Raw genomic sequence first — 25,439 nt, 5'->3', positions numbered from 1 at the left:
AGTTAATAATTTTCTTTCAAACTCATCTAGGATAACTGAGTTACTAATATTTCCTAAGTTTTAAACATTTGTAATTTTAAATACTCTAGCAGTTAATTTTTAAATACTAGCTTCAAGTATTATGCTGGACACATAAGTTAACATTTCTGTTGCAGCCCTGGTAAGATAGGAGTGCAGCAGGGACAATGCAGTACTATGGTGATGACAGACTGCTTCCCTTCAGTGTGTCTTGAAAACGTGGAACATACCTTATCTTTCTAAGTCTTACCCCTTTCTTTTTTTTTTTTAATTAATTAATTAATTTTTAAATTTTTGGCTGTGTTGGGTCTTCGTTGCTGTGCGCCGGCTTTCTCTAGTTGCAATGTGTGGGGGCTGCTCTTCATTGAGGTGCGCGGGCTTCTCTTGTTGCAGAGCACGGGCTCTAGGCGCACAGGCTTCAGTAGTTGTGGCACGTGTCTCACCCCTTTCTTGATTTCTTCATTTTGTGCTATCATGTTGCCCTTCACCTTCCCTTCACTTTCAGTTTTGCTGGTAGTGAGTTTTCTAGCATTGTCTTCTGTCTCTGATGCTTAATTTGTCAAACATAAAGGCAGTCAGGATTTAGTGTACATCATAATTTTCTGGGGGACTTGTTAAAATGCACATTGTTAGGCTACACTGCAGAGTTTCTGATTCAGTAGGTCTGGTTGGAGCCTGAGAATTTGCATTTCTAATAAGTTTTCTTGTGATAATGGTGCTGCTGTGCCAGGACCTCATTTTTGAGAACTACTACTTATCTAGCTGTTCTTTCTTTGCAGTTCATTCATCTTAAAAGGAGGTTCAGCTTGATTTCCTGGGCAACATAGTTTCTCAGGCATTCTAACTTGTACATTTCTAGTATTTTTTAGATTCAGACTAAAAAGACATGATATGGTAGAACATGTATAGTAGAACACCATGTCCTTACTCTAATTACTAATTACATGTTTTACTCGGGTTGGATACTTTGTATCTTTTTTTTTTTTTTTTTTTTATTTGTGGTTCGTGGGCCTCTCACTGTTGTGGCCTCTCCCGTCGCAGAGCACAGGCTCTGGACGCGCAGGCTCAGCGGCCATGGCTCACGGGCCCAGCCGCTCCGCGGCATGTGGGATCTTCCCGGACCGGGGCACGAACCTGTGCCCCCTGAATCGGCAGCCAGACTCTCAACCACTGCGCCACCAGGGAAGCCCTGTATCTTTTTTAAAAAATAAAATTGGGGATTGGTCTAGATGATCTCTTCTGGTGTTGAATCATAATTTGTGCTTAAATCTTCTCATATCCTGATTAACACCACCAAAGATCCTTGATTTGTACAACAAAATTTAGAACTATTAAAAATTGACTTTGGGGCTTCCCAAAGTCAAAAAAAAAGTAAAAAAAAATTGACTTTGAAACCAATTTTCTGTGAAAGTAACTATAACCTCTCATTTTCCCATCTTGTTTCTCTCACCATATGCCATAGGGTAAAAACCAAAATGGTGAAACAAATCTGTATTCCATGCAATCTGTATTTTGCTTCATAATTGTTAAGACTGGGGAAAGAGGTTTTTTAAAAATAGCTAATAGTAGCATTAATTTTTACCAACTAATGACCTATTTGAGTATTTAAGGATACAGTGAAAGGAAACTCTACATATCCCTTGCAGGACCCCCTCCCCACAGAGCTAGGAAGTTTCCTTTCTTTCTTTCTTTCTTCCCCCTCAACCCGCACCCTGCATTCCCTGCAGTGGAAGCGTGGAGTCTTAACCACTGGGGCACCAGGGAAGTCCCAGGAAGTTTCCTTTCTTTTTGCTACAGTGCTATGATACAGAAATATCTGAGGCTCAGAGACTTTAGCGTTCTGTTTTTTTTAATAGTGGTCCCTTTTAAAGAAGGGGTAATCCTTTGGAAAGTAGGTATTCTTAAGGAGTCATATAAGGCATTATAATCATTCCTGTGTATCTCTTCATTGGATTTCATATTCCTGAGCCAAAAAAGGTAGTATTAGGAAATGTATTTAAAAGTTTGGCTAGAGAATGGACTTGAGGATACGGGGAGGGGGAAGGGTAAGCTGGGACAAAGTGAGACAGTGGCATGGACATATATACACTACCAAACGTAAAATAGATAGCTAGTGGGAAGCAGCCCCATAGCACACAGAGATCAGCTCGGTGCTTTGTGACCACCTAGAGGGGTGGGAAAGGGAGGGTGGGAGGGAGGGAGATGCAAGAGGGAAGAGATATGGGGATATATGTATATGTATAGCTGATTCACTTTGTTATAAAGCAGAAACTAACACACCATTCTAAAGCAATTATACTCCAATAAAGATGTTTTTTAAAAAGTTAAAAAAATAATAAATAAAATATAAAAGTTTGGGAACTTCCCTAGTGGTCCAGTGGTTAAGACTCCACACTTCCACAGCAGGGCGCATGGTTTTGTTTGATCCCTGGTCAGGGAACTAAGATCCCGCAAGCCGTGGTGCATGGCCGAAAAAAAAAATGTTTGTAGTGAATTAAACCTTACTTGAAAATAATTAAATTAATTTGTGTAAGGTTTTGGGGCTGTTTGAACTAAGATAAATACTTGGGAAAGTTGCAGAGAATCAAAATTGTTTATAACCCTTAATCTTTAAAAATAACAATTCTGCTGTATACGTATAAACAAGGGGAGTGTATACCGTCAAAGAAAAAAATTTTAATTGAGAACTATTTAGTAATATCCAGTTTATTCCCAAAACAGGACCTTTATTTTAATTTTTTTTAGATTTCAAAGGAAGATTATAAAATCTTTTTAGAAATTGAGGATCCTGTCAAAGTTCCCTCCTCCCTCTTTTTTCTAAATTTAATTATATATACTTTATTTCTCTATTGCTCTTTCTATAGAAAAGTTTTTCAATAAACAGGAAAATTCCTTGGTTTTGGGTTTTGTCTTAGCCCTACTCTCAATCCCAGTAATGCGTAATTTGCTATATGATATACAAGAAATCTGAATACTATTTCTTTTGGAATAAGAAGTTAAGGAAATTAATGTATAGGTATAAAGGCATATGATAAAGCCAACTGTTAAAAAATAGCCTGATGTGTTAGGGTATTTTTTTCTGCCCAAGTGATCTGTCTAGATCAGTGCCGTTATTTAATTTCAAGATTCATCTTTGTTTTGTTTTTGGCCACGCCACTCGGCTTGCAGGATCTCAGTTCCTTGGGCCATGGCAGTGAAAGCCTGGAATCCTAATCACTAGGCCACCAGGGAACTCCCTTCAGTTTTCATCTTAATGCAGGCACATCAAATTTTGTAGCTTCTGTGTCTATTCAGTCTAACTGGCTTTTCACTATTTTGAAATGAGATGGTCACAGCTTTTAATAGCTATTTTATTTTAATCGAAATTTATAGTCAGAACTGGTAAGTTATTTTTTTTAAATATAGATTTATTTAATTTTTTGGCTGCATTGGTTCTTGCGTTGCTGTGCGCGGGCTTTCTCTGGTTGCGGCGAGCGGGGGCTACTCTTTGTTGCGGTGTGAGGGCTTCTCATTGCGGTGCCTTCTCTTGTGGCGGAGCACAGACTCCAGGCGCGCAGTCTTCAGTAGTTGTGGCACACAGGCTTAGTTGCTCCGCAGCATGTGGGATCTTCTCGGACCAGGGCTCGAACCCGTGTCCCCTGCATTGGAAGGTGGATTCTTAACCACTGCGCCACCAGGGAAGCCCCTGGTAATTTATTTTTCAAATAGGCAATAAATACACTTGTTAAAAGGTATAAAAAGAATACATATAGTTCCTATTCTCACCTCCAAAACAGACTTTCCTTCTGAAGGCAAATACTGTGAACTAGTTTCTTATGTATTCTTCAGAGATATTTTATGCATATACAAAGATGAATGGATATATGCTTTTTTAGCAAACAACTTTGATATATATTATATGCAATAAAATTCAACAATTTTAAGTATACAATTTGAGTTTTAATAAATATATACACACTTTTGTGGTCCCTATGAAAATCATGATATAGAATATTTCCATAACCCCCCAAATTTTCCTCATGTCCCTTTGCAGTTCAATCCCCTCCAGCTCTCTCTGGCCCCTGAAACTATTGGTCTGCTTTCTGTCACTATAAATTTACCTTTTTTAGAATGCATATCAGTGGAATCATACAGAATATAGTCTTTTTATGTCTGACTGATTTCACTTAACATTATGCCTTTGAGATTCATCCATATGAGTGCCTTGAACCAAGGAAGTGTTGAATGAGTATGTTAATTGTGTATTAGCTTAAGTTTGGGTTAAGGTTTTTTGAATTAATTATATCATACTGGCTCATGAAGTGGACTGATGGATTTTTTTTAATGGCTCAAATTTTTTTCCTTTCAGTTTTATTGACATACTATTTACGTTTAAGATGTTCAGCATAGGGGGCTTCCCTGGTGGCGCAGTGGTTGAGAGTCCGCCTGCCAATGCAGGGGACACGGGTTTGTGCCCCGGTCCGGGAAGATCCCACATGCCGCAGAGCGGCTGGGCCCATGAGCCATGGCTGCTGAGCCTGCGCATCCGGAGCAAAAAAAAAGATGTTCAGCATAATGATTTGACTTACGTATATCATGAAATGATTACCATGGTAAGTTTAGTGAATATCCATCATCTCACAGATACAAAATAAAAGGTAAAGAAAAAAATTTTTTTCCTTGTAATGAGAACTCCTACGATTTATTCTCTTAACAACTTTCATGTATAACATACAGCAGTGTTGGGACTTCCCTGGTGGTCCAGTGGTAAAGAATCTGTCTTCCAGTGCAGGGGATGCTGGTTCGATCCCTGGTTGGGGAACTAAGATCCCACATGCCGAGGGACAACTAAGCCTGTGTGCCGCAACTATTGAGCCCACGTGTTCTGGAACCCACGTGCCACAACTAGAGAGAAGCCCACGCTCCACAACGAAGAGCCCGAGCGCTGCAACTAAGACCCGATGCAGCCAAAAATATAAATAAAATAAATAAAATATTTTTTAAAATACAGCAGTGTTAATTTATCATGATGTACATTTACATACCTAGTACTTATTTATCTTATAACTGGAAATTTGTACCTTTTGACTAATTCACCACCTCCCCTCACCTCTGATAAACAAATCTGATCTCTTTTTCTATGAGTTTGTTTGTTTTTGAAGTATAGTTGACCCACAACACTATGTTAGTTTCTGGTGCACAATATAGTGATTTGATATTTCTGTACATTACAAAGTGATCACCATCTGATGAATCTTATATTCACTTAGATAAATGTTAGTCAGAAGTAGATTAACTTTTTGTTTCAAATCAAGCAAGCATTCTTAGTTATAGTGACCTTTATTACAAACATTTGGGAATAGGAACTGTACAGTAGGTTGTTTTTTGTTTGTTTTCCTCCTTGAGATGGCCAAGGAATCTCTGTTGTAGAGGAATACAAAATCACCAAATTGAGATATGAAAGAAAGTAAATATTGTTAAATCTTTATCTCAACCCCAGCCCTTTAAAAAACAAAACAGAGCTTTATTTCTATACTTTATGCTTTGTCCTCCGAGCTTACAGATAGGATAAAACAGGATAATTGATGTAACCAAATGGCTGGTTGAATAAGTTAACTCAGAAGAAGGGACTTACAGAAATATCTATGTGTTGCAAGTTTAAAAGTTTACTTATGTAACTCATTAATAAGATTTGAGATAGTTTTTATTGTACTTTTAATAGATTTTACTGTTTTTACTGTTCTGGTTTTAACATATAATTAAAACTAGTCCTCCCTCAGAGCTTGTTTTTAATCTCAAATACCAAGTCAAGGGGAAAGGGAATATAGTGTGATTTCCTGCTTTGTGGTTTTTCAGGCATCCCCACCCAGTAACAAATCTCAACTTTGTGGGTTCTTACCTTAAAGTAGCTAAGAAGCTGGCATCTGGTTGTGGAGCATTACTACAAGTAGTTCCATCTCTGATTACAAATCTTTATGATGGGTTATGTTCAGCCAGCTTTGTAATGTATCCTTTTTGTTTGTTTGTTTGTTTGTTTGTTTTTTGTAGTATGCAGGCCTCTCACTGTTGTGGCCTCTCCCATTGCGGAGCACAGGCTCCAGACACGCGGGCTCAGCGGCCATGGCTCACGGGCCTAGCCGCTGCGCGGCGTGTGGGATCTTCCTGGACCGGGGCATGAACCCGTGTCCGCTGCATCAGCAGGCGGACTCTCAACCACTGCGCCACCAGGGAAGCCCTGTAATATATCCTTTTTTAAGTTTTTTCTACTACATTTGAAACCTTGGTAGTGGATATGAGCTGAAAAAATACCAGTATCTTGTCAGATGGTTCCGTGTAATTTGGAACATTTATGACTTAAAGATGACTTAAGAGTTTGTCTCAAGTATAACCTAATGGTTTTGAGGTACAAAAACCAGCCTATGGGGACTTCCTCTGGTGGCGCAGTGGGTAAGACTCTGCCTGCCAGTGCAGGGGATACGGGTTCCATCCCTGGTCCGGGAAGATCCCACATGCCGTGGAGCAACTAAGCCCGTGTGCCACAAGTACTGAGCCTGCGCTCCAGAGACTGCGTGCCACAACTATTGAAGCCTGCATGCCTAGAGCCCGTGCTCCGCCGCAAGAGAAGCCACCACAGAAAGCCCACGCACAGCAACGAAGACCCACTGCAGCCAAAAAAATAAAATTAAATCTTTTTTTAAAAAAAGCCGTTGATCTTTTTTGAAAACGAATAAGTTTTTACTTAAAAACAGTTTTTGTGGTTCTTTAGTACGATACATGTTTACCTTCCTTATATTTAATACCTACTAAACTCCGAACAAAGCAAAAATGATTACTTGTATAAACATATATTTGCATTCAAGAATCCCAAATAATGAAATCCCAAAGATTTCATTAATCTACCCTTCTCTGACTTTGAAGGAGTGCTCCTAAAAGAGCTTTACTGGTGGGACAGAGAATGTTGGTAACAGTGACAATTTTATTAATGGATAAAAGTTATATTTATGTTGAATACATTTCTTTTTTCTCTCCATAAGGAATTGAACGACCTGGCGCGGGACCCCCCAGCACAGTGTTCAGCAGGTCCCGTTGGAGATGATAGTAAGTATGTGAAAGGAATGATAGAGTGAAACATAAAACAGCATAAAAATCTGCCTCTGGGGAACTCTGGGACTGATAAATATACATCTCTTAAGGTTATTTTGTGTGAAGAGATAATTATGCAGTAGAGAAGAGGCAGTATTTACCTTTACTTGCCCATGAAAGGTGCAGTTTTATGTGTATCCCATCATCTTTACTGTTTATTACATTTTGAACCTCTTCTGCCAGACATTGTCTGTGTAGTTGTCCTGGCTCCTTCTTATCTGTCCTTTGTCCCTTCTGGGTATTTACTTGAGTCAAAATATTCGAGCTTTTACTTACAGCAAGCTACTGTTCTTTCAGTAAGATAATACTAAAGATGATGGGGGGGTATGTGTGTGTATATGTATATGTGTATGTATGTATGTGGGTCTGCGTCTGTCTTTCTATTGACTCATACTCGTGAAGACAGCTACAATTTATTTTTAATGTCCAGTTTATCTCCTTAATCCTGTTTGAAATAATCTATTGTACTTATCGTACATGTTGGATAATAATTTTGTTTTTGTTCCACTTTGTCTCAACACAGCTTTTTCCCCTTATACCGCCTTTTATCCTTTTTAAAATGGAGGATATTTGAAGAGGCTGTGCCTTGTAACACAAAACTAATTCACACAAAAAATGCAACATTTAGCAAATAGGGGAAAAATGGAATATACTTGGAAACATTTGTGTAAGAGAAGTATATAGATTAAGACAAAAAATAAATGAGGTTATATTAGTTTGTGTGTAAATTAATTTTTTCCTTGTTTTTCTTAGATTGCTGTTTTGGTCTCCTAAATCCTTAAGAACCAAAGCAAAGCCCTTGTACAAGGACTGCTTTATAGATAAAACAGATGTTATAAATTATAAGACTAAGTACTTGTGATGAAAAATCCCATTTATGTTATGTTTAGACCTGTCCAGTATGAGTAACTATAGTATTTGATACCAAACAGGACAGGACAAGTACTTAAACACACATTATCTCATTTACGCCTCACAATTCTTTTAGGTCATTGGGATAGAAATTGTAAACTATTTTAGAGAAGAATCTGGTGAGAGGCTTGTGGAGGTTCCAGAAGTGGACTCATTCTCAGGTTTTCTGATTCTACTTTTGTCATTTCACGGTTACCATATAATCCATCTGCATCAGTGTGGTCATTCAATTGAAAGAGTGTTTTTATTTCAGGTAAATTCCTCAAAGTTGAGAGTGGATGATTTTTAATTAAAAGCATTTGAAGTCTGGGGATTAGATTTCATTTTTGAAGTTCTGTAGTGTGCTAAAGTAATTTGCCTTTGCTTCTACCATAGTTAGTACTATTACATTCCTTTGTCAGATTGAAAAAATGGTTACCCTGGAGAGTTAAACTCCCCCAAAGCATAAGCAATAAGAGAAAAAGATAAATTAGACTTCATTAAAATTTAAAACTTAGGTGCAACAAATGATACTATTAAGAAAGTGAAAAGACACACAGAATGGGAGAAAAATTTTGTAGGTCATATATATCTAATAAGCCAATTTATCCAAAATATTTTTTAAAAGTCTATATCTCAGCAATATAAAGATAGATAACCCAATTTTAAAATAAACAGAGGATCTGAATAGCTGTTTCTCCAAATAAGATATACAAATGGCCAATAAACACATGGAAAGATGTTCAGCATCATTAATCATCAGGGAAATGCATGTCAGAACCATAATGAGATGTCACTTTACACCCACTAGGATGGCTAGAATCAAAAAGTCAAATAATAACAAATGTTGATGAGGATGTGGAGAAATTTGAACCTTCATACATTGCTGGTAGAATGCAAAATGGTATAGCCAGCTTGGAAGACAGCCTGTTAGTTCCTCAAAAAGTTAAACATAGAGTTACGATATAACCCAGTGAGTTCATTCCTAGGTATGTGTCCAAGAGAAATGAAACATATATCTGTACAAAAACTCATACATGATTGTTCATAGAAGCTTTATAATAGCCAAAAAGTGAAAACAACCCAAATGCCCACCAGCTGATGAAGGGGTAAATAAAATGTGGTGTATCCATACAATGGAATATTATTTGACGATTAACAAGAATGAAATGATACATACTACAACATGGATGAGCATTAAAAACATTATGCTGAAAAGACCTATACTCTGAAAACTATAAGTTGCTGGTGAAAGAAATTGAAGACGACGTAGACAGATATTGTTAAAATGACCATACTGCCCAAGGCAATCTACAGATTCAGTGCTATCCCTATCAAATTACCAATGGCATTTTTCATAGAACTAGAACAAAAATTTTTAAAATTTGTATGGAAACACAGAAGACCTCGAATAGCCAAAACAATCTTGAGAAAGAAGACTGGAGCTAGAGGAATCATGCTTCCTGACTTCATAATGTACTACAAAGCTACAGTAATCAAAGGGGTATGGTGCGGAAAACAAGAATATAGATCAGTGGAACAGGAAAGCAGAAAACAAGCATATAGATCAGTGGAACAGGAAAACAAAAAACGAGCATGTATATCAGTAGAACAGGATAGAAAGCCCAGAAGTAAACCTATGCACTTAAGGTCAATTAATCTACAACAAAAGAATCAAGAATATTCAATGGAGAAAAAGATAGTCTCTTCAGTAAGTGGTTCTGGGAAAACTGGACAGCTACATGTAAAAGAATGAAATCAGAACATTTTCTCACACCATATACAAAAATACACTCAAAATAAACACCTAAGTGTAAGACCAGATACTCTAAAACTCCTAGAGGAAAACACAAGGAGAGTACTTTTTGACATAAATTGCAGCAGTATTTTTTTGGCTCCGTCTCCTAGAGTAATGGAAATAAAAACAAAAATAAACAAACAGTAGAACATAATTAAACTTAAAAGCTTTTGCACAGCAAAGGAAACTGTAAACAAAAAAAGACAACCTGTGGAATAGGAGAAAATATTTGCAAACAATGCAACCAACAAGGAATTAATTTCCAAAATATACAAACAGCTCATACAGCTTAATAAAAGCTTTTTGATAAAGAACAAACAACCCAATCAAATAATGGGCAGAAGACCTTAAATAGACATTTCTCCAAAGAAGACATACAGGTGGCCAATAGATACATGAAAAAATGCTCAATATTTCTAGTTATTAGAGAAAAGCAGATCAGAACTACAATGAAGTATCACCTCACACTAGTCAGAATGGCCATTGTCAAAAAATCTACAAACAGTAAACGCTGGAGGTGTAGAGAAAAGGGAACCCTCCTACACTGTTGGTGGGAATGTAATTGGTGCAGCCACTATGGAGAACAGTATGGAGGTTCCTTAAAAAACTAAAAGTAGAGTTACCATATGATCCAGCAATCCCACTCCTGGGCATTTATCTGGAGAGAACTACTTGGAAAAGATAATATGCACCCCAGTGTTCATAGCACTGTTCACAATAGCCAAGACATGGAAACAAATGTGCTCCAGAGGGAGACGTAACACTGATTCCAGTAGGTATTCTTATATTTAACCAGTGTGGCAGAATACTCAATTAAGATTTAAATGGTAGGTCTTGAAATGCTTTTGTTAATTAAATTAATGTGTTTTTTTGTTGTTGTGTTTTGTTTTTTTGCGGTACGCGGGCCTCCCACTGCCGTGGCCCCTCCCGCTGCGGAGCACAGGCTGCGGAGCACAGGCTCCGGACGCGCAGGCCCAGCAGCCATGGCTCACGGGCCCAGCCGGGCTCAGCCGCTCCGCGGCTCGTGGGATCTTCCCGGACCAGGGTGGGAACCCGTGTACCCCGCATCGGCAGGCGGACTCCCATCCACTGCGCCACCAGGGAAGCCCCAAATTAATGTGTTTTTATTTTGTTCTTCTCTGCCTTTTGTTGATATTGTAGATTCTAGATCATTTTAACAAGAGACATAAATATTGTTGATCTCAGTTGCTACATTAGCAATTTCCTTATTCCTCTCCCCTCTCACTCTTAAAGACAGCCTGGTGTATGTGCTTTTGCTCATTTTTCTGGTGACAGTATTTGACCCTTTATTTATAAAGACGAAAACAAATAAGTTAATAAAGGTTAGCATTTGAGTGTTAATGGGTTTTTATTTAGAACTAATGGTTTATATAAGTTTAGTTCTATTGGGGAATATTAAACAAACATGATTTACTAACTAAATGGATATGAATTACATATGAAATAGCCTGTTGATGTTGCTTATAAGAGTTTTCAGTAATATAAGATTCTTGCTTAAATATACTAGAATATTTTCAATTTTCCAGAGTGCCAGATATGAAAGAGATTGCATTATTACTTGAAAATATTGATCTTTTCACATCTTCTAGGAAGGGTATCCTTTATGTAATTGTAAATGTTCTAGTTGCCAGCTTGTCTTGTCAGAATTTCTGCTCCAAGCTTTTTGGGTTTCTATGTTGTCTAATTTTTAGTCGATTTTAATCATAAAGCATAAAATGGTCTTTGTTTTCTGTAGAGGAAGAATAGGAAATCACCAAAAATAAATATTTTACCTTCAGCCAAGAATTTGTTCAGGTTTAAATTTTTCCAATAACTTCTTAAGTCTGGCAGTAGCAAGAGAAAGATTGATCTTGAAAAGACTCAGAAGAAAAAGTTAGGACTTTGATAGTTTTAAAATTTTTTAACTAAATTTTTTAGCATGTCTCGATATTTGTATATTTTATCATCTAAGTGCGTTAGTTCTCTCTTTTTATTCCTTATCTGATTCTTACAACCTTTAACAAGAGTGCAGGTATAAATATATCTACCCATTTACAGCCACAAATTTTAAAAATATAGAAGGATTAAATGGAAGAATAAGATTGCTTTAAAACAATTCCCTTGACCTGTAGCTTGGTCATTTTTAATAGTGTTTTCAGCTTTGTCATTGGGATTGTTTACTCCAATTATCATTGTGTTTTGTTTACTCAAATTGTAAGTATATTTATGATTAAAAACAGAATGAGACTTGTTTCTTTAAATAGGACCTTAGGGCTCTTTTAATAGGACCTTTGTTAAAGATACTGGGACTAATCTTAGTGACTCAAAGTGACTTTCTCCTTAGCTGCTTAATCCATAAAAAATTGGTTGGCAGAAGTTATGAGGAATTTTTCTCAGTACTAATGATGGGTAACGTTAAAAGGAGAGCCTCAGCAGTACCTATCCTTTATTTTTAATTCCTAATAAACAAGCTGCTCTTTGTAGATTCAGGCCCCAGTGAGGGGCAGGCCAACTATAGGGTCAGTTCTCATGCCAGGTGGTCAGAAGGAATTTAAGGATTTGGCCTGATATCCCAGTGGATTTTCGTGCGGTTTTTTAGTCTTCACATTTCCTCTTTGTGTCGAGGGTTAGGTGGTTTGGTTTGCTCATCTATAATCCCAGTGATAGCTTCCCTTAGTTCGCTCAAATCCTAGTGTGAATGTTAAATGCTAAGTAGCTTGCTTAGAAGTGAAAACTGGCTTTTTGATCTTTGTGTTGTCCTTAGTGGCATTACCTTGGAAATGGAACAAGCACCATTTTTTGCAGTTTGAAGAGAAAATTTCCTTATTAAACAAGTATATAATTTATTGGGATTATCCCGAGTTTGTAATCAAGCTTGGGGCTTTCAGCTGATGTTTTCTTTATTTACTGAGGTACCAGCAATTCTAAACACCTACAGGTGAGAACTCTTGGAAATTTTTTTCTCACTGGAAAAAAGCCAGCATTTCCTAATTTGAGTATTGTCTACTTTAAGTTTACTGTTCTGCTCTATGCCAGTATTATAAAAGGAGTATATTATATATATTTGTGTTGGGGAAATGATATAACACATGAAAGAATTGAATCTTGTGGTTCTTTTTTACCCTTTGAGGTAAGGAAATGCCTGTTTAAAAGTGAAATTTTGGACCTTGTCAAGAATTTTGTCTCCCTGACATGAATTTTCAAGATGTTTTAGCCCAGATACTTCTTTGTTGAGCACCTTATCAGTGTTCTATACCATGCTAGTCATTTTTGTTTTCTCTGTTCAGACTCCAACTTAATTTAGATTCCTCATCCTGCTTAGGACTCATCATATTGCTAATAAATGAACTGAGATTACATGGGGAATGATATGTTATTATGGTGTAGGCATACTGTGGATATTGCTTCATGGTGATTTTTTGTTGTTCTTTTTCAGTGTTCCATTGGCAAGCTACAATAATGGGGCCAGTAAGTATTCAGATTAATTTCAGAATAAATAGTTTATGTAATTCACTCATTTTAATCCAACTTTTCTTGTTATCAACAGAATGACAGTCCCTATCAGGGTGGAGTATTTTTCTTGACAATTCATTTCCCAACAGATTACCCCTTCAAACCACCTAAGGTAATTGGGATATGACAATTGTTTTGTATCTACTTTTGACAATACTATTGAAACAGTTTACAAAAAATTTTCCTTTTTTGATAGGTTGCATTTACAACAAGAATTTATCATCCAAATATTAACAGTAATGGCAGCATTTGTCTTGATATTCTACGGTCACAGTGGTCTCCAGCACTAACTATTTCAAAAGGTAATAGAATGAGTATTTGATATCAATATAAAAATCCTACTGTGTTTTTTGTCTTTTTAAGATTACTTATTCTTGGAAAGATTGCTCGGATTCCTTTTTTAAGAGGAGGTAGCAATCCCCCTTATTCTTTTTTTTCTTTTTAAGTAATTTATTTATTTATTTATGGCTGTGTTGCGTCTTTGTTTCTGTGCAAGGGCTTTCTCTAGTTGTGGCGAGCGGGGGCCACTCTTCATCGCAGTGCGTGGGCCTCTTCACTATCACGGCCTCTCTTGTTGTGGAGCGCAGGCTTCAGACGTGCGGGCTCAGTAGTTGTGGCTCACGGGCCCAGTTGCTCCGCGGCATGTGGGATCTTCCCAGACCAGGGCGTGAACCCGCATCCCCTGCATTGGCAGGCAGACTCCCAACCACTGCGCCACCAGGGAAGGCCCCCCCCCCCCGCCCCTTATTCTTAAAAAGACCTTTAGACCCACTGGAGAGAGCTGGATTTTCAAGCATAGGTATTCCTTGGTGTCGTGACTGCTCTTGCTATTCAAGCATAGGTTGGAATATGACTACTTGGTATGAATGTTTTTTTAGAGCATAGTAAAAGTAGAAGACAAACAATGTCTCTTCCAACCTTGAGATCCATGAATGGAAAGGATAGATATTGTTCCAGAATAATTAAAAAAACAGCCATTGTAGAGGAATGCTTGTATACTATAAGCATAGACAGTAGTTTCTTGAAGAGCAAAGTATAGATGAATTCATATTCACATTCTTTAAGGTTTTACCAGCTCTTATCTTTAGGTTTCTGTCAGGAACAGAATCACCCTCTAAGATAATCAATTTAATATAAATTTTTATTTGAGCATCTTAATCTTTGGTATATTGTGTGTGGGGGGGGGGTGAAAATGTGTAGAGAAAGTTAGTTGCCAACTTAGTGATGGAAGATCCAGTAGTTGTTTCTTTCTTTCTTTACTTACTTATGTACTTACTTATTTGGCTGCGTTGGGTCTTTGTTGCTGCATGCGGGCTTTCTCTAGTTGTGGCGAGCAGGGGCTACTCTTTGTTGTGGTGCACGGGCCTCTCATTGTGGTGGCTTCTCTTGTTGTGGATCACAGGCTTTAGGTGCGTGGGCTTCAGTAGTTGTGGCACACAGGCTCAGTAGTTGTGGCTTGCGTGCTCTAGAGTGCAGGCTCAGTAGTTGTGGCGCATGAGCTTAGTTGCTCCACAGCATGTGGGATCTTGCCGGACCACAGATCGAACCCGTGTCCCCTGCATTGGCAGGCGGATTCTTAACCACTGCACCACCAGGGAAGTCACAGGGTCCTTAGTTGTGGTATTCGAACTCTTAGTGGTGGCATGCATGTGGGATCTAGTTCCTAGACCAGGGAGCGAACCCGGGCCCCCTGCGTTGGGTGCGCAGTCTTAACCACTGCGCCATCAGGGAAGTCCCCCTCCAATAGTTCTTTAAAATAAGACCTAGTTATATGAGGAGGTTGGGGATTTTTTTTATATTCCTGAACTGAATATTATCTTATTTGTTGATGTGAGATTGTTCAACCCCTCAACATCATACCCAAATGAAATCACAAGTGGATTAAATGTTGTCAAAGTACAGATACTAGAAATAGGCTGCAAGTATGATAATGGGCCAATATGTTTAACAGATATGAAGAACATATATAAATCAGTAAGGAAAAACCTAGATCCCAATGGACAGAAAGGAACAGAGGAAATAAAAATTAAAATAAGTTCCCATTTTTCACCTTTTTAATTAACAAAGATCTTTACAAAAGAAAAATAAATGTTGGTGAACTACATTGAAATGAGTGCTTATATATGCTACAGATAGAAGTATAGATTTGTATAGTCCAGTCTGCCAGTATGTATTAAGAAATAAGAGATTTAATCATTAATACCCTTTGACCCAGTAATTCTAGGTTCATTCATTTGTACTAAAAAAATAAGCCCAACGGTTAAAAAAAGTTCTCTGTGCAAGTACATTTGCAACAGTGTTATTTCTGAAAAATAGAAATTACATATAGACTCAACGGTAGAGGAGAAAATATATTGGTTCTGGAAGATGCATTCAAAAGAGTATTGATCCTTAAAAATATTGTGGGAAATAGGAAAATACAATGTTTGAAAAAAGCAGAAAAGAGATAAAGTGTTACACACTGTAACTTGCATTGTATAGAAAGTATATTAAATAGCTAGAAAGAAATAGTTTGGGTATTTGGGGATGAAATTTGGTACATAAAAATATTTTTCTTTTCTGTCTACTTAAATTTTATCATTTCTTTAATGCATACATTTAGACAAGAGGCAACATAGTTTCATGTTAAAGAACATAGATTCTGGATGCAACTGCCTTTATTAGGATCTCAGCTCCACCTCTTATTGGATGAGACTTGAGACAGATTGGCTTCTGCATTCCACAGAGTTTTCATCGGTAGAATAGGGATGATAAAAACTATTTCACTGTTATTATGAAGATTAAAAAAGCAAAAATGCATAGTTAACTGGTTCCTTGTAAGCACCCAAATAACTGGGATAAAGGCACTATTGTAAAAAGTATTGGAGGGGACTTCCCTGGTGGCACGGTGGTTAAGAATCTGCCTGCCAATGCAGGGGGCACAGGTTTGATCCCTGGTCCGGGAAGATCCCACATGCCGCGGAGCAACTAAGCCTGGGGGCCACAACTACTGAGCCCGTGTGCCTCAACTACTGAAGCCCAAGTGCATAGAACCTGTGCTACGCAACAGGAGAAGCCACCTCAATGAAAAGCCCGCACACTGCAATGAAGAGTAGCCCCCGCTCACCGCAACTAGAGAAAGCCTGCACACTGCAATGAAGACCCAACACAGCCTAAATAAATAAATTTTTTTTTTTTTTTTTTAAAAAGCAAAAAATCCATAGTTGACTCGTACCTTGTAAGCACCTAAATAACTGGGATAAAGGCACTATTGTAAAAAGTTTTGGAGGGGACTTCCCTGGTGGTGCAGTGATTAAGAATCTGCCTGCCAGTGTAGGGGACACGGTTTCAAAACCTGGTCCGGGAAGATCCCACTTGCCGCAAAGCAACTAAGCCCGTGCGCCACAACTACTGAGTCTGCACTCTAGAGCCCACACACCGCAACTACTGAAGCCCATGCGCCTAGAACCTGTGCTCCACCACAAGAGAAGCCACTTCAATGAGAAGCCTGCCACAATGAAGAGTAGCCCCCCCAAAAAAAAAAGAGTAGCCCCCCACTCGCCACAACTAGAGAAGGCCTACATGCAGCAACGAAGACCCAACGCAGCCCAAAAAAAGAAAAAAAAAAAAGTACTGGATAGGAACTTCCCTGGTGGCACGGTGGTTAAGAAACTGCCTGCCAATGCAGGGGACATCGGTTCGAGCCCTGGTCTGGGAAGATCCCACATACTGCGGAGCAGCTAAGCCTGTGTGCCACAACTACTGAGCACGCAGCCTAGAGCCCGTGCTCCACAACAAGAGAAGCTACCACAGTGAGAAGCCCACACACTGCAACGAAGCATGGCCCCCGCTTGCTGCAACTAGAGAAAGCTCACACGCAGCAGCAAAGACCTAGTGCAGCCAAAAATAAATAATTAATTTAAAAAATTATTGGATATTTGTCATGTTGTAATTACAGTAAGACTTGCATATTCTTAAAAGTTAATTTTTTGAAGGAAACAAAAACTCTGGGGCATTAAATGAAGATTTCTGGGGTCCCAGGCAAAAATACAAACAAAAAGTCAGAGGACCACATTTTTCAAAATTGTGACTAAAATAGTTTTCCAGATAAGTGGCCCCTTTTCTTTTTGAAGGCCTCCTTGTAATTCAAGGGCTGCTTGTGAAAGTGTTCATATGCCTATTATTCTTGTGATTTCCTGGCCTGGTTGCTCTTCTTTTACCAAGTAGCTGTAGAGATAGAAATCTAGATATAAATGGGGCCAAGAGAGGTGGGACTCTGTGTGTGTGTGTGTCTGTGTGTGTGTCTGTGTGTGAGTCTGTGTGTGTCTGTGTGTCTGGGGGGGCGAGGGGGTCTAGATACCTGAAATTGTTACCATAGCTTTTTTTTTTCCCTTTCCCTTCTGTGCCTGGTGTTGATTTTTTCAGTTGTTCTAAATCATAAGGGGTGTTAGTTTATTTGACTTGATATGTTCTGTCTAGATAGCTATCTTTTAAAATACCTGCAGTGCCATTTTGTTGAATTTGGTTATATCAACATACCTAGGTTTAGTGTTTTAAAGAAGGCCTGAATCCTGTATGTGATATAATTATCCCTTTAACATAGTCCGTTTTTTCTTTTTTTTAATTAGTTAATTTTTGGCTGCATTGGGTCTTTGGTGCTGCACACGGGCATTTCTCTAGTTGTGGCAAGTGGGGGCTACTCTTCATTGCAGTGTGTGGGCTTATTGAGGTGGCTTCTCTTGTTTCTGAGCATGAGCTCTAGGCACACAGGCTTCAGTAGTTGTGGCACGCGGGCTCAGTAGTTGTGGCGCACGGGCTTAGTTGCTCCACGGCATGTGGGATCTTCCCAGACCAGGGCTCAAACCCTTGTCCCCTGAATTGGCAGGCAGATTCTTAACCAGTGTACCACCAGGGAAGTCCCCATAGTCTGTTTTTGAGGGCAGTAATCTTGACCCGAAATGCCCTCCACTTTAAGTATATAGGTAAGGGACCTAAATATACAGAAAACTTAAAGGAAGCAGATTAAGTCCATCATAAAGCCACTTGATTATATGTTTTTAGAATTGGAAGTGACTGTGGGTTATGACACTAATGAAAATGGGTATGTACTGATGAGGAATATATATATATGTTGGTGAAAATTTAGTTACTTCAGTGAAGAGTCTCTACAAGCTGTAGAAACAGAAGTTATTCTCTTTATAGAGAAAGAAGGTATAGTATATTATAAGCCAAATCAATTTTCTACAAATTCAAGGATCTCAGTAGTGTACTAAGAACTGTTTTACCAGGTCCAGATAACCCGCATCCTACCTTCCTTTCCTGGAAAGAAAGAGAGAAAAGTTATTTACTTAAAACTTATCTTTTTAAAATGATACAAATGAACTTATTTACAAAACAGCAACAGACTCACAGACATAGAAGACAAATTTATGGTTGACAAAGGGGAAATGGAGCGGGGAGGGATAAATTAGGAGTTTGGAACTAATAGTTACACACTACTATATATAAAATAGATAAACAAGGACCTACTGTATAGCACAGGAAACTATATTCAGTATCTTGTAATAACGTATAATGCACAACAAGAATCTGAAAAAGAGTATATATGTATATGTATAACTGAATCACTTTGCTGTATACCTGAAACTAACACAACATTGTAAATCAACTATACTTCAATTTTTTAAAAAATTTGTCTTTTTAAAGTTGCCTTATTGAAATAGTTGGAAGAGTAAATAAAGGGAACTTAACAAATACTAATGGTCGTATGTCTAATTTTAGGTGAAGAATCAGTTGTATTCTTGCCAGCTTGATAGGCCAGATAAGTTTCTTCTTCTATAGTCAGTAATTTCATGAACATTCAAAGATCTATAACTCCTTGTTGTCATTTCCAGGAAATACATGAAATCTTTCCTAATTGCTGTTAGAATGTTCTGTGCTTGAAGAGGGCATCAGGTGATACACCTGACAATGGGAAGAGAAGATATTTTGGGAATGCCATCTGCCATTTGTGGGCAACAGGAATGAAGAGTCAGAAAACATCTTGCCTGATGTTTTTTGTTTTCCATATACTCTTAAGGCAAGGAAATAGCTTTTTTTGTTAACAACTGAATGATAAAGGGCGTGTAAACTTTCTCATCTCTCAGAAGCCCCTCATCTCCGTAGAACAGATTTGATAGGAAAAGGAATATTCCTTTTCCTGATGAATTTGATGTTTGGGGAGTAACGTGGGATCTGAATCATTGTCTCTTGCTACAGAACATTAGAGAGAAATAAGGTAGCTGAGTTCTGGTAACATCAGAATAGAAGGATTGGAATTTATTTCAGTATGTCAGAGACCACTGGATTTAATGTAATTAGTGGCCTTAGCCTCCTCTTTGCTTTCAATAAGGAATACATACGTTAATGAATTTGAACAGAGGAAATTGTACTGTTGAGATCTGTCTGCTACATTCCAGGTTGTCACTGAGGAAATGGCTTAGATGAGATTCTAAATCATTACTGAAAATAATTTGAGACTTTAGTTTGAGATATGTTGTATCCTCTATAAGTGTGGCCAGCCCCATTTGGGAGCAAGTACTGGCCTTTATGTTCTTAGACTAAATCGTTTTCAACTAAAAATGAAACAAATCCATTGCATCTGAATATATAGTATCTGCCATGGAGAAAGCAGTGATTGTTGGATTTCATAGTTGTCATTTCTTACTAAGAGCATTCAGTAGTGTGGTTGTCTTTGGAATTTTGAAAGCCATTTATCCCTGAACATGGGCTTCTAAAAATTGAACTTCATAAGCTGGGAAAAGTGTTATTGGTCTAGGATTTGGAAGACCTGGATTCTAATTCCACTCTAATTTTACTCACTAACCAGGGACATGAGGCAAGACACTTCACCAGCCTGGGCCAGCTTCCTCAGGGGTTCAAGCATAGAGAAATCTTAGAATCTTTGTTGATTACTGTTACTGTAAACTTAGGTAGAGCTTACAAAGCTGTTAGGCACTACAATATAAATAGGGTCTTAGAATTTTCTCTTGTGTTGGCATCTCATGTTTCTTTCAACCTTTTTGCTTTTGTTCCTCTACTAATTTGTATGTTTTTTTTCATTCTAGTACTTTTGTCCATCTGTTCTCTGTTGTGTGATCCCAATCCAGATGATCCTTTAGTGCCTGAGATTGCTCGGATCTACAAAACAGATAGAGAAAAGTAAGTATGGTCTCCAGACAGCAGAGTATCTGTGGCAGGGTGGAGATGTTTTTGTCTAGGGGCTGAGTATCTGTCAGATACTTAAAATGAAGTCCTAATATACTCACCTGGGGACAGGAAAGAGGAGTATTTGCATCGAGTATCATTATAAGTAAATGATTTTATATCTGATTGTTTCATGACTCCTACTGCCTAGAAAAACTTTTCTATAGTATATTTTCCAACAGCTTTAGGTCTTCTGCTTGGCTTTTGACGTGTAAAGATTTTGCATCAAGAGCCCATTTGTCTTAGGTAGGTATTTATAAATTAATGGGAAAGAGAATTGATTTTCTACCATTTGGAATAGTGTAAAAAAGAAAGTGAATAAATGTTACAAGACATTGATTATTAATAAATGTTATTAGCCCCAAGTTTCCTTTAAAACAAAACTTGTAGAATTTACATATTTTAGAATTGTATTGTGAATTATTGAAGAGTGGTCAGGATATCACAAGAGATAATAACTGAGAGTATTGAGATTTTTGTTTGTTTGTTTTGTGTATTATTCAATTAGAGTGTGAAGGAAATAGTTGGGAGGTAGTGGATAATTTTCTAAAGTTAAAATATAAAAGATTAAACAATTAATTGAATTATTGGTTAGAGAGGCATATAAATAGGATATTTTAAAATGGAGCTGCATTGAGAATGGGGAATTCTAACGGCAATTGGTTCTTAGTTTAGTTTTTTTCTGTATTTAGGTCTGAATAGTATCTATAACTATGTATTCTTGGCTGCATTCAGAATAAAATTAGATCATGCATTTTTCTATTTGTGAATTTACTTAGAAATACTTTTTTTTTTTTTTTCGGTACGCGGGCCTCTCACTGTTGTGGCCTCTCCCGTTGCGGAGCACAGGCTCCAGACACGCAGGCTCAGCGGCCATGGCTCACAGGCCCAGCCGCTCCGTGGCATGTGGGATCTTCCCGGACCAGGGCACGAACCCGCGTCCCCTGCATCGGCAGGCAGACTCTCAACCACTGCGCCACCAGGGAAGCCCATAAATACATTTTCTGATTAGAGAACCATTTTGTCCCATATTTAGAATTATGGGCATTTTTCCCAAGTCATTGTGGCGGTAATGGTCAGCAGAACTTTTTTGATCAAAGAATTAAAGATCCTTTTGCCCTGCTTATTTTACTACTAGAATGTTCTTCTGGAGCAATAAACCCATTCATTTTAGCAACCAAATTGTTAAAATAAGTCCTGCCAGAACTGGTTGTTTTATTGATGCAGGGGAAAGTGTTATGTCAATTTAATCATTATTATATGATTTCAAGAACCATATAATATAGAATTATATTGTTCCAAGAACTCCAAATAAGTCAAACAAGGGTTGAAGATTGTCTGTTAGAAATACGTCGATCAAGTATAGACTGAGGGTATGCCAGCAAGTGCTAAAATTTAATTAGAATCCTGTATTAGTAGCATTTATAGGATATTTCCCACTATCATTGAATAAATGCTTATTAGAAATTTGGAGTAGGAAGATGGCTTAGCTTGAATATACTATAAGTTATTCCCTTCAAGTTACTGCATTCGATAATGAATGAACTCTTTTGCTTTCTAACTGACTCCTCACCTGTGTTAAGCTAAGCTTCTCTTTGTGTGTACAGGTACAACAGAATAGCTCGGGAATGGACTCAGAAGTATGCGATGTAATTAAAGAAATTATTGGATAACCTCTACAAATAAAGATAGGGGAACTCTGAAAGAGAAAGTCCTTTTGATTTCCATTTGACTGCTTTCTATGAGCCCACGCCTCATCTTCCCCTGTGCACATGTTTACCTGATACAGCAGTGCTGCGTGTTGTACATACTTGGAACAACAAACTAGAAATACTGTACTTCTGTACCAACATTGCCTCCTAGCAGAGAAGTGTGTGTGTGACAAGCCAGTTCTCCAGGCATAACCTAGGTGTGAGACTAAAAGCTTTCCTTATTGACTTAAATTTGGATAACGGCAGAGTGAGGGGTGGTGGGTATGGTGTGTGCTTGGATGGGGAAGAAAAGCTCCACTGACCTGTAGGAGATTGTTTTTTAAGTGAAATCCCATTAAACTCAAAACAGTTATGGAAAGCAAGGCGAAGAACGTGAAGCTGTTTCTGTATTCGTTTTATTCCGAAGGACTTAACGTCTTAGGTGAAAGTTATGACCAATCAGATTAAACTCTACCTACATCCTGTATTTTAAGGTCTAAGTTTAACTGGTCAACATTTAAATGGATTGGAGCTATTAGTAAGTAAAGTGTGATGGGCTTTGTTTCCAACTCTTTTACATCTCCCCACCCTTCAACCTTCGTCCTTCAGCCCCTCTTTCTCTCTTCCATATTCTTTGGTTTGTATGTGGTTTCTCAGTTAATACATAGCTAATAGCTCTTATTTTTCTTATGTTTTTAACTGCTTAGGTCTATCTGGATGTAAGGGTGAAAATTCATTCGATGGAAATACTTGTGTATATTTAAAGACCCAATTGCTCCTCTGGAGCCTGTACGTTCAAGAATGATTAATCTGTGTAATAAACTGATTACTACAGTCATTACATATAATTTTGTGTGAATAGGCTTTTTGATTTTAAGAATTTTGTCTAGCTGAGATTAGTGGTGGATTTTTTCCCACCCCTAAAATGTTTTCATTTATACTGGTTGCATTTCAAAATCATGAAACAATTCAGTTTACATAGTAAAAAGGATATCTTGAAAGTAATTTTACTGAACAAGATAAACGCATAAGCTTAAAAGAATTTTCATGAAATTTATATGTGCAGTATTCCAGGAACATGACTGTTAAACTAAATAAGAAATTTGCTTTATTATTGAAACTAAGCTGCATTTCACTGAAACCTTGTGACATTCCTTTGGTACATAGGACATAAAACAAAGGCATTGCTATTTGGTAAGTTCAGCTTCTGTGATTGTGATTGTAAAAACAACATTGACCAAACCTGGGAAACATGAGCACAATCTTGTATTGGAGAGTCTACATAATTACTTTGCACTAACATTGCAGGATGTTCATCCAATTTTAAATTGTACTGTATGTGGCTTTTTGGTCTTCCCTTGACGCTAGTAAAATGTAGTTTGAAACTTGTAAACAGCTGTGTTTGCCAGAAACATCGTTCCTGTGAACTAGGCAAGTTACTTTTTCTCCCCCTACCTCTCCTAATCTAATTGTAAACCAGGCCAGCCTGAAAGCAATGGCTGATGCTCTCTAGCCGTCAGGTTCTTTCAAATGCATCTTTACACTCTTGCACAAAAATTGAGGAATAAATGTCCACTGCTTTTGGTTTTAAACTTGTTTAACTTGTCTTATCTCTCAGTGTCACTATTCCATCTCAGAACTAAGGTGTGATACCTGAAACCTTTAAAGTGCTTCATTTTAGCTGCTGGCTACTTATTATTAGCATTTCTAGCATCCTTGACCGTGCAAAGAAGTTTGACTATTAATAGTTGTGGGTAAAGGAGTTAGAATTGAGCTCTAACCTAAAATTACCCTCATTCTCAGTATCATGGGTAAGTGGGAATTCAGTTTTTGACTGTTGACCATGGGTTAGTTGCACAGATCCTGAAAGCCCCATTCTTTGTCATCTTAAACAGCAGACAGCTTATTACCATTTATTAGGTCATAATGTAGATATTTTCACAAGAGTACTTTTAAGTAAAAGTCATCCTGGTGTTCATGAAACATTTGGCTTTTGAATGCAGTTTGGTCTTGCTCATTTGAGTTTGGAACATATTTGGTCCAGTCTGCTTACATATGCCTTGGCCAGAATGAAGGCTCAGTGAGGAGACCACCTTCCCCACTCACAAAAAAAGTGTGTAACTCAGGATGGGTCTCATCTGGGACCACATTGCTTTTTACAGAAGTGTCTGTAGTTTTATCACATGTGAAAGCTTGTTTGCAGTAGATTTGATTATCTTGGTGGGCAGTGGTTATAAAGGAATGTCAGTGTATGGGTTCCCATTGCTTCTTTTTTGTTTTTAATTGAAGTATAGTTGGTTTACAGTGTTGTATTAGTTTCAGGTGTACAGCAAAGTGATTCAGTTTCATATGTATATATGTGTGTGTGTGTGTGTGTATATATAGATAGATAGATAGATTCTTTTCCCTTATAGGTTATTACGAAATATTGAGTATAGTTCCCCGTGCTATACAGTAGGTCCTTGTTGGTTATCTATTTTATATATAGTAGTGTGTATATGTTAATTGCTTTGCTTTTTTTTTTCTTAATGTATTAATTTTATTTATTTATTTTTGGCTGCGTTGGGTCTTCGTTGCTGCGCACGGGCTTTCTCTAGTTGTGGTGAGCAGGAGCTACTCTTCGTTGAGGTGCGCAGGCTTCTCATTACAGTAGCTGCTCTCGTTGCGGAGCACGGGCTCTAGGCGCACGCGGGCTTCAGTAGTTGTGGCTTGCGGGCTCTAGAGTGCAGGCTCAGTAGTTGTGGCGCACGGGCTTAGATGCTTCACGGCATGTGGGATCTTCCCAGACCAGGGCTCGAACCTGTGTCCCCTGCATTGGCAGGCAGATTCTTAACCACTGCGCCACTAGGGAAGCCCCTGCTTTGCTTCTTAACAACATGGAGTGCTTGATCAAGTTATAGTTGGAACAGTCTCTTTTGGTAAAGCTACATGATTTTGGATACTTGCATGCTCTGTTACTGGCCAGTGGTCAAAGGTAGCGTTGTTCTGCTAGTTTGTAATATAAAGATTTGGAAAGAGGACTCTTGGCGTGGGAGCAGCAGGGAGGTCTTTAGAGAGAAGGATGTGGTGGTCAGAGAGGGGGGCCCATGTTCTCTGCACTGACCTAGAAATTGAGGCATTCCTTTTCTACTTCCAACAGCTACAGTATTCCACTTTTCTAGTCATTCCTCTTTGCCTCAACA

The 25,439-nt window shown here is 38.1% G+C and overlaps 1 protein-coding gene across 1 annotated transcript in view; it reads left to right on the top strand.

The window, feature by feature from the left end:
- UBE2D2 (ubiquitin conjugating enzyme E2 D2) overlaps window positions 1-23,849 on the top strand; it is a 59,781-nt gene extending 35,932 nt beyond the window's left edge. Inside the window, exons 2-7 of the mRNA XM_032626470.1 lie at window positions 7,032-7,095; window positions 13,266-13,297; window positions 13,377-13,454; window positions 13,539-13,644; window positions 20,428-20,521; window positions 22,174-23,849. Coding sequence (XP_032482361.1) covers window positions 7,032-7,095; window positions 13,266-13,297; window positions 13,377-13,454; window positions 13,539-13,644; window positions 20,428-20,521; window positions 22,174-22,219 — 420 coding nt within the window. The 3' untranslated portion in view covers window positions 22,220-23,849. The remainder of the gene's footprint in view (window positions 1-7,031; window positions 7,096-13,265; window positions 13,298-13,376; window positions 13,455-13,538; window positions 13,645-20,427; window positions 20,522-22,173) is intronic.
- The last annotated feature ends 1,590 nt before the right edge of the window (window positions 23,850-25,439 follow it).

Source organism: Phocoena sinus, chromosome 3 (assembly GCF_008692025.1).
Source record: "Phocoena sinus isolate mPhoSin1 chromosome 3, mPhoSin1.pri, whole genome shotgun sequence".
Taxonomy (NCBI): Eukaryota; Metazoa; Chordata; class Mammalia; order Artiodactyla; family Phocoenidae; genus Phocoena; species Phocoena sinus.
Note: the sequence above shows the minus strand (reverse complement) of the source record. Positions and strands in the feature narration are given on the sequence as shown.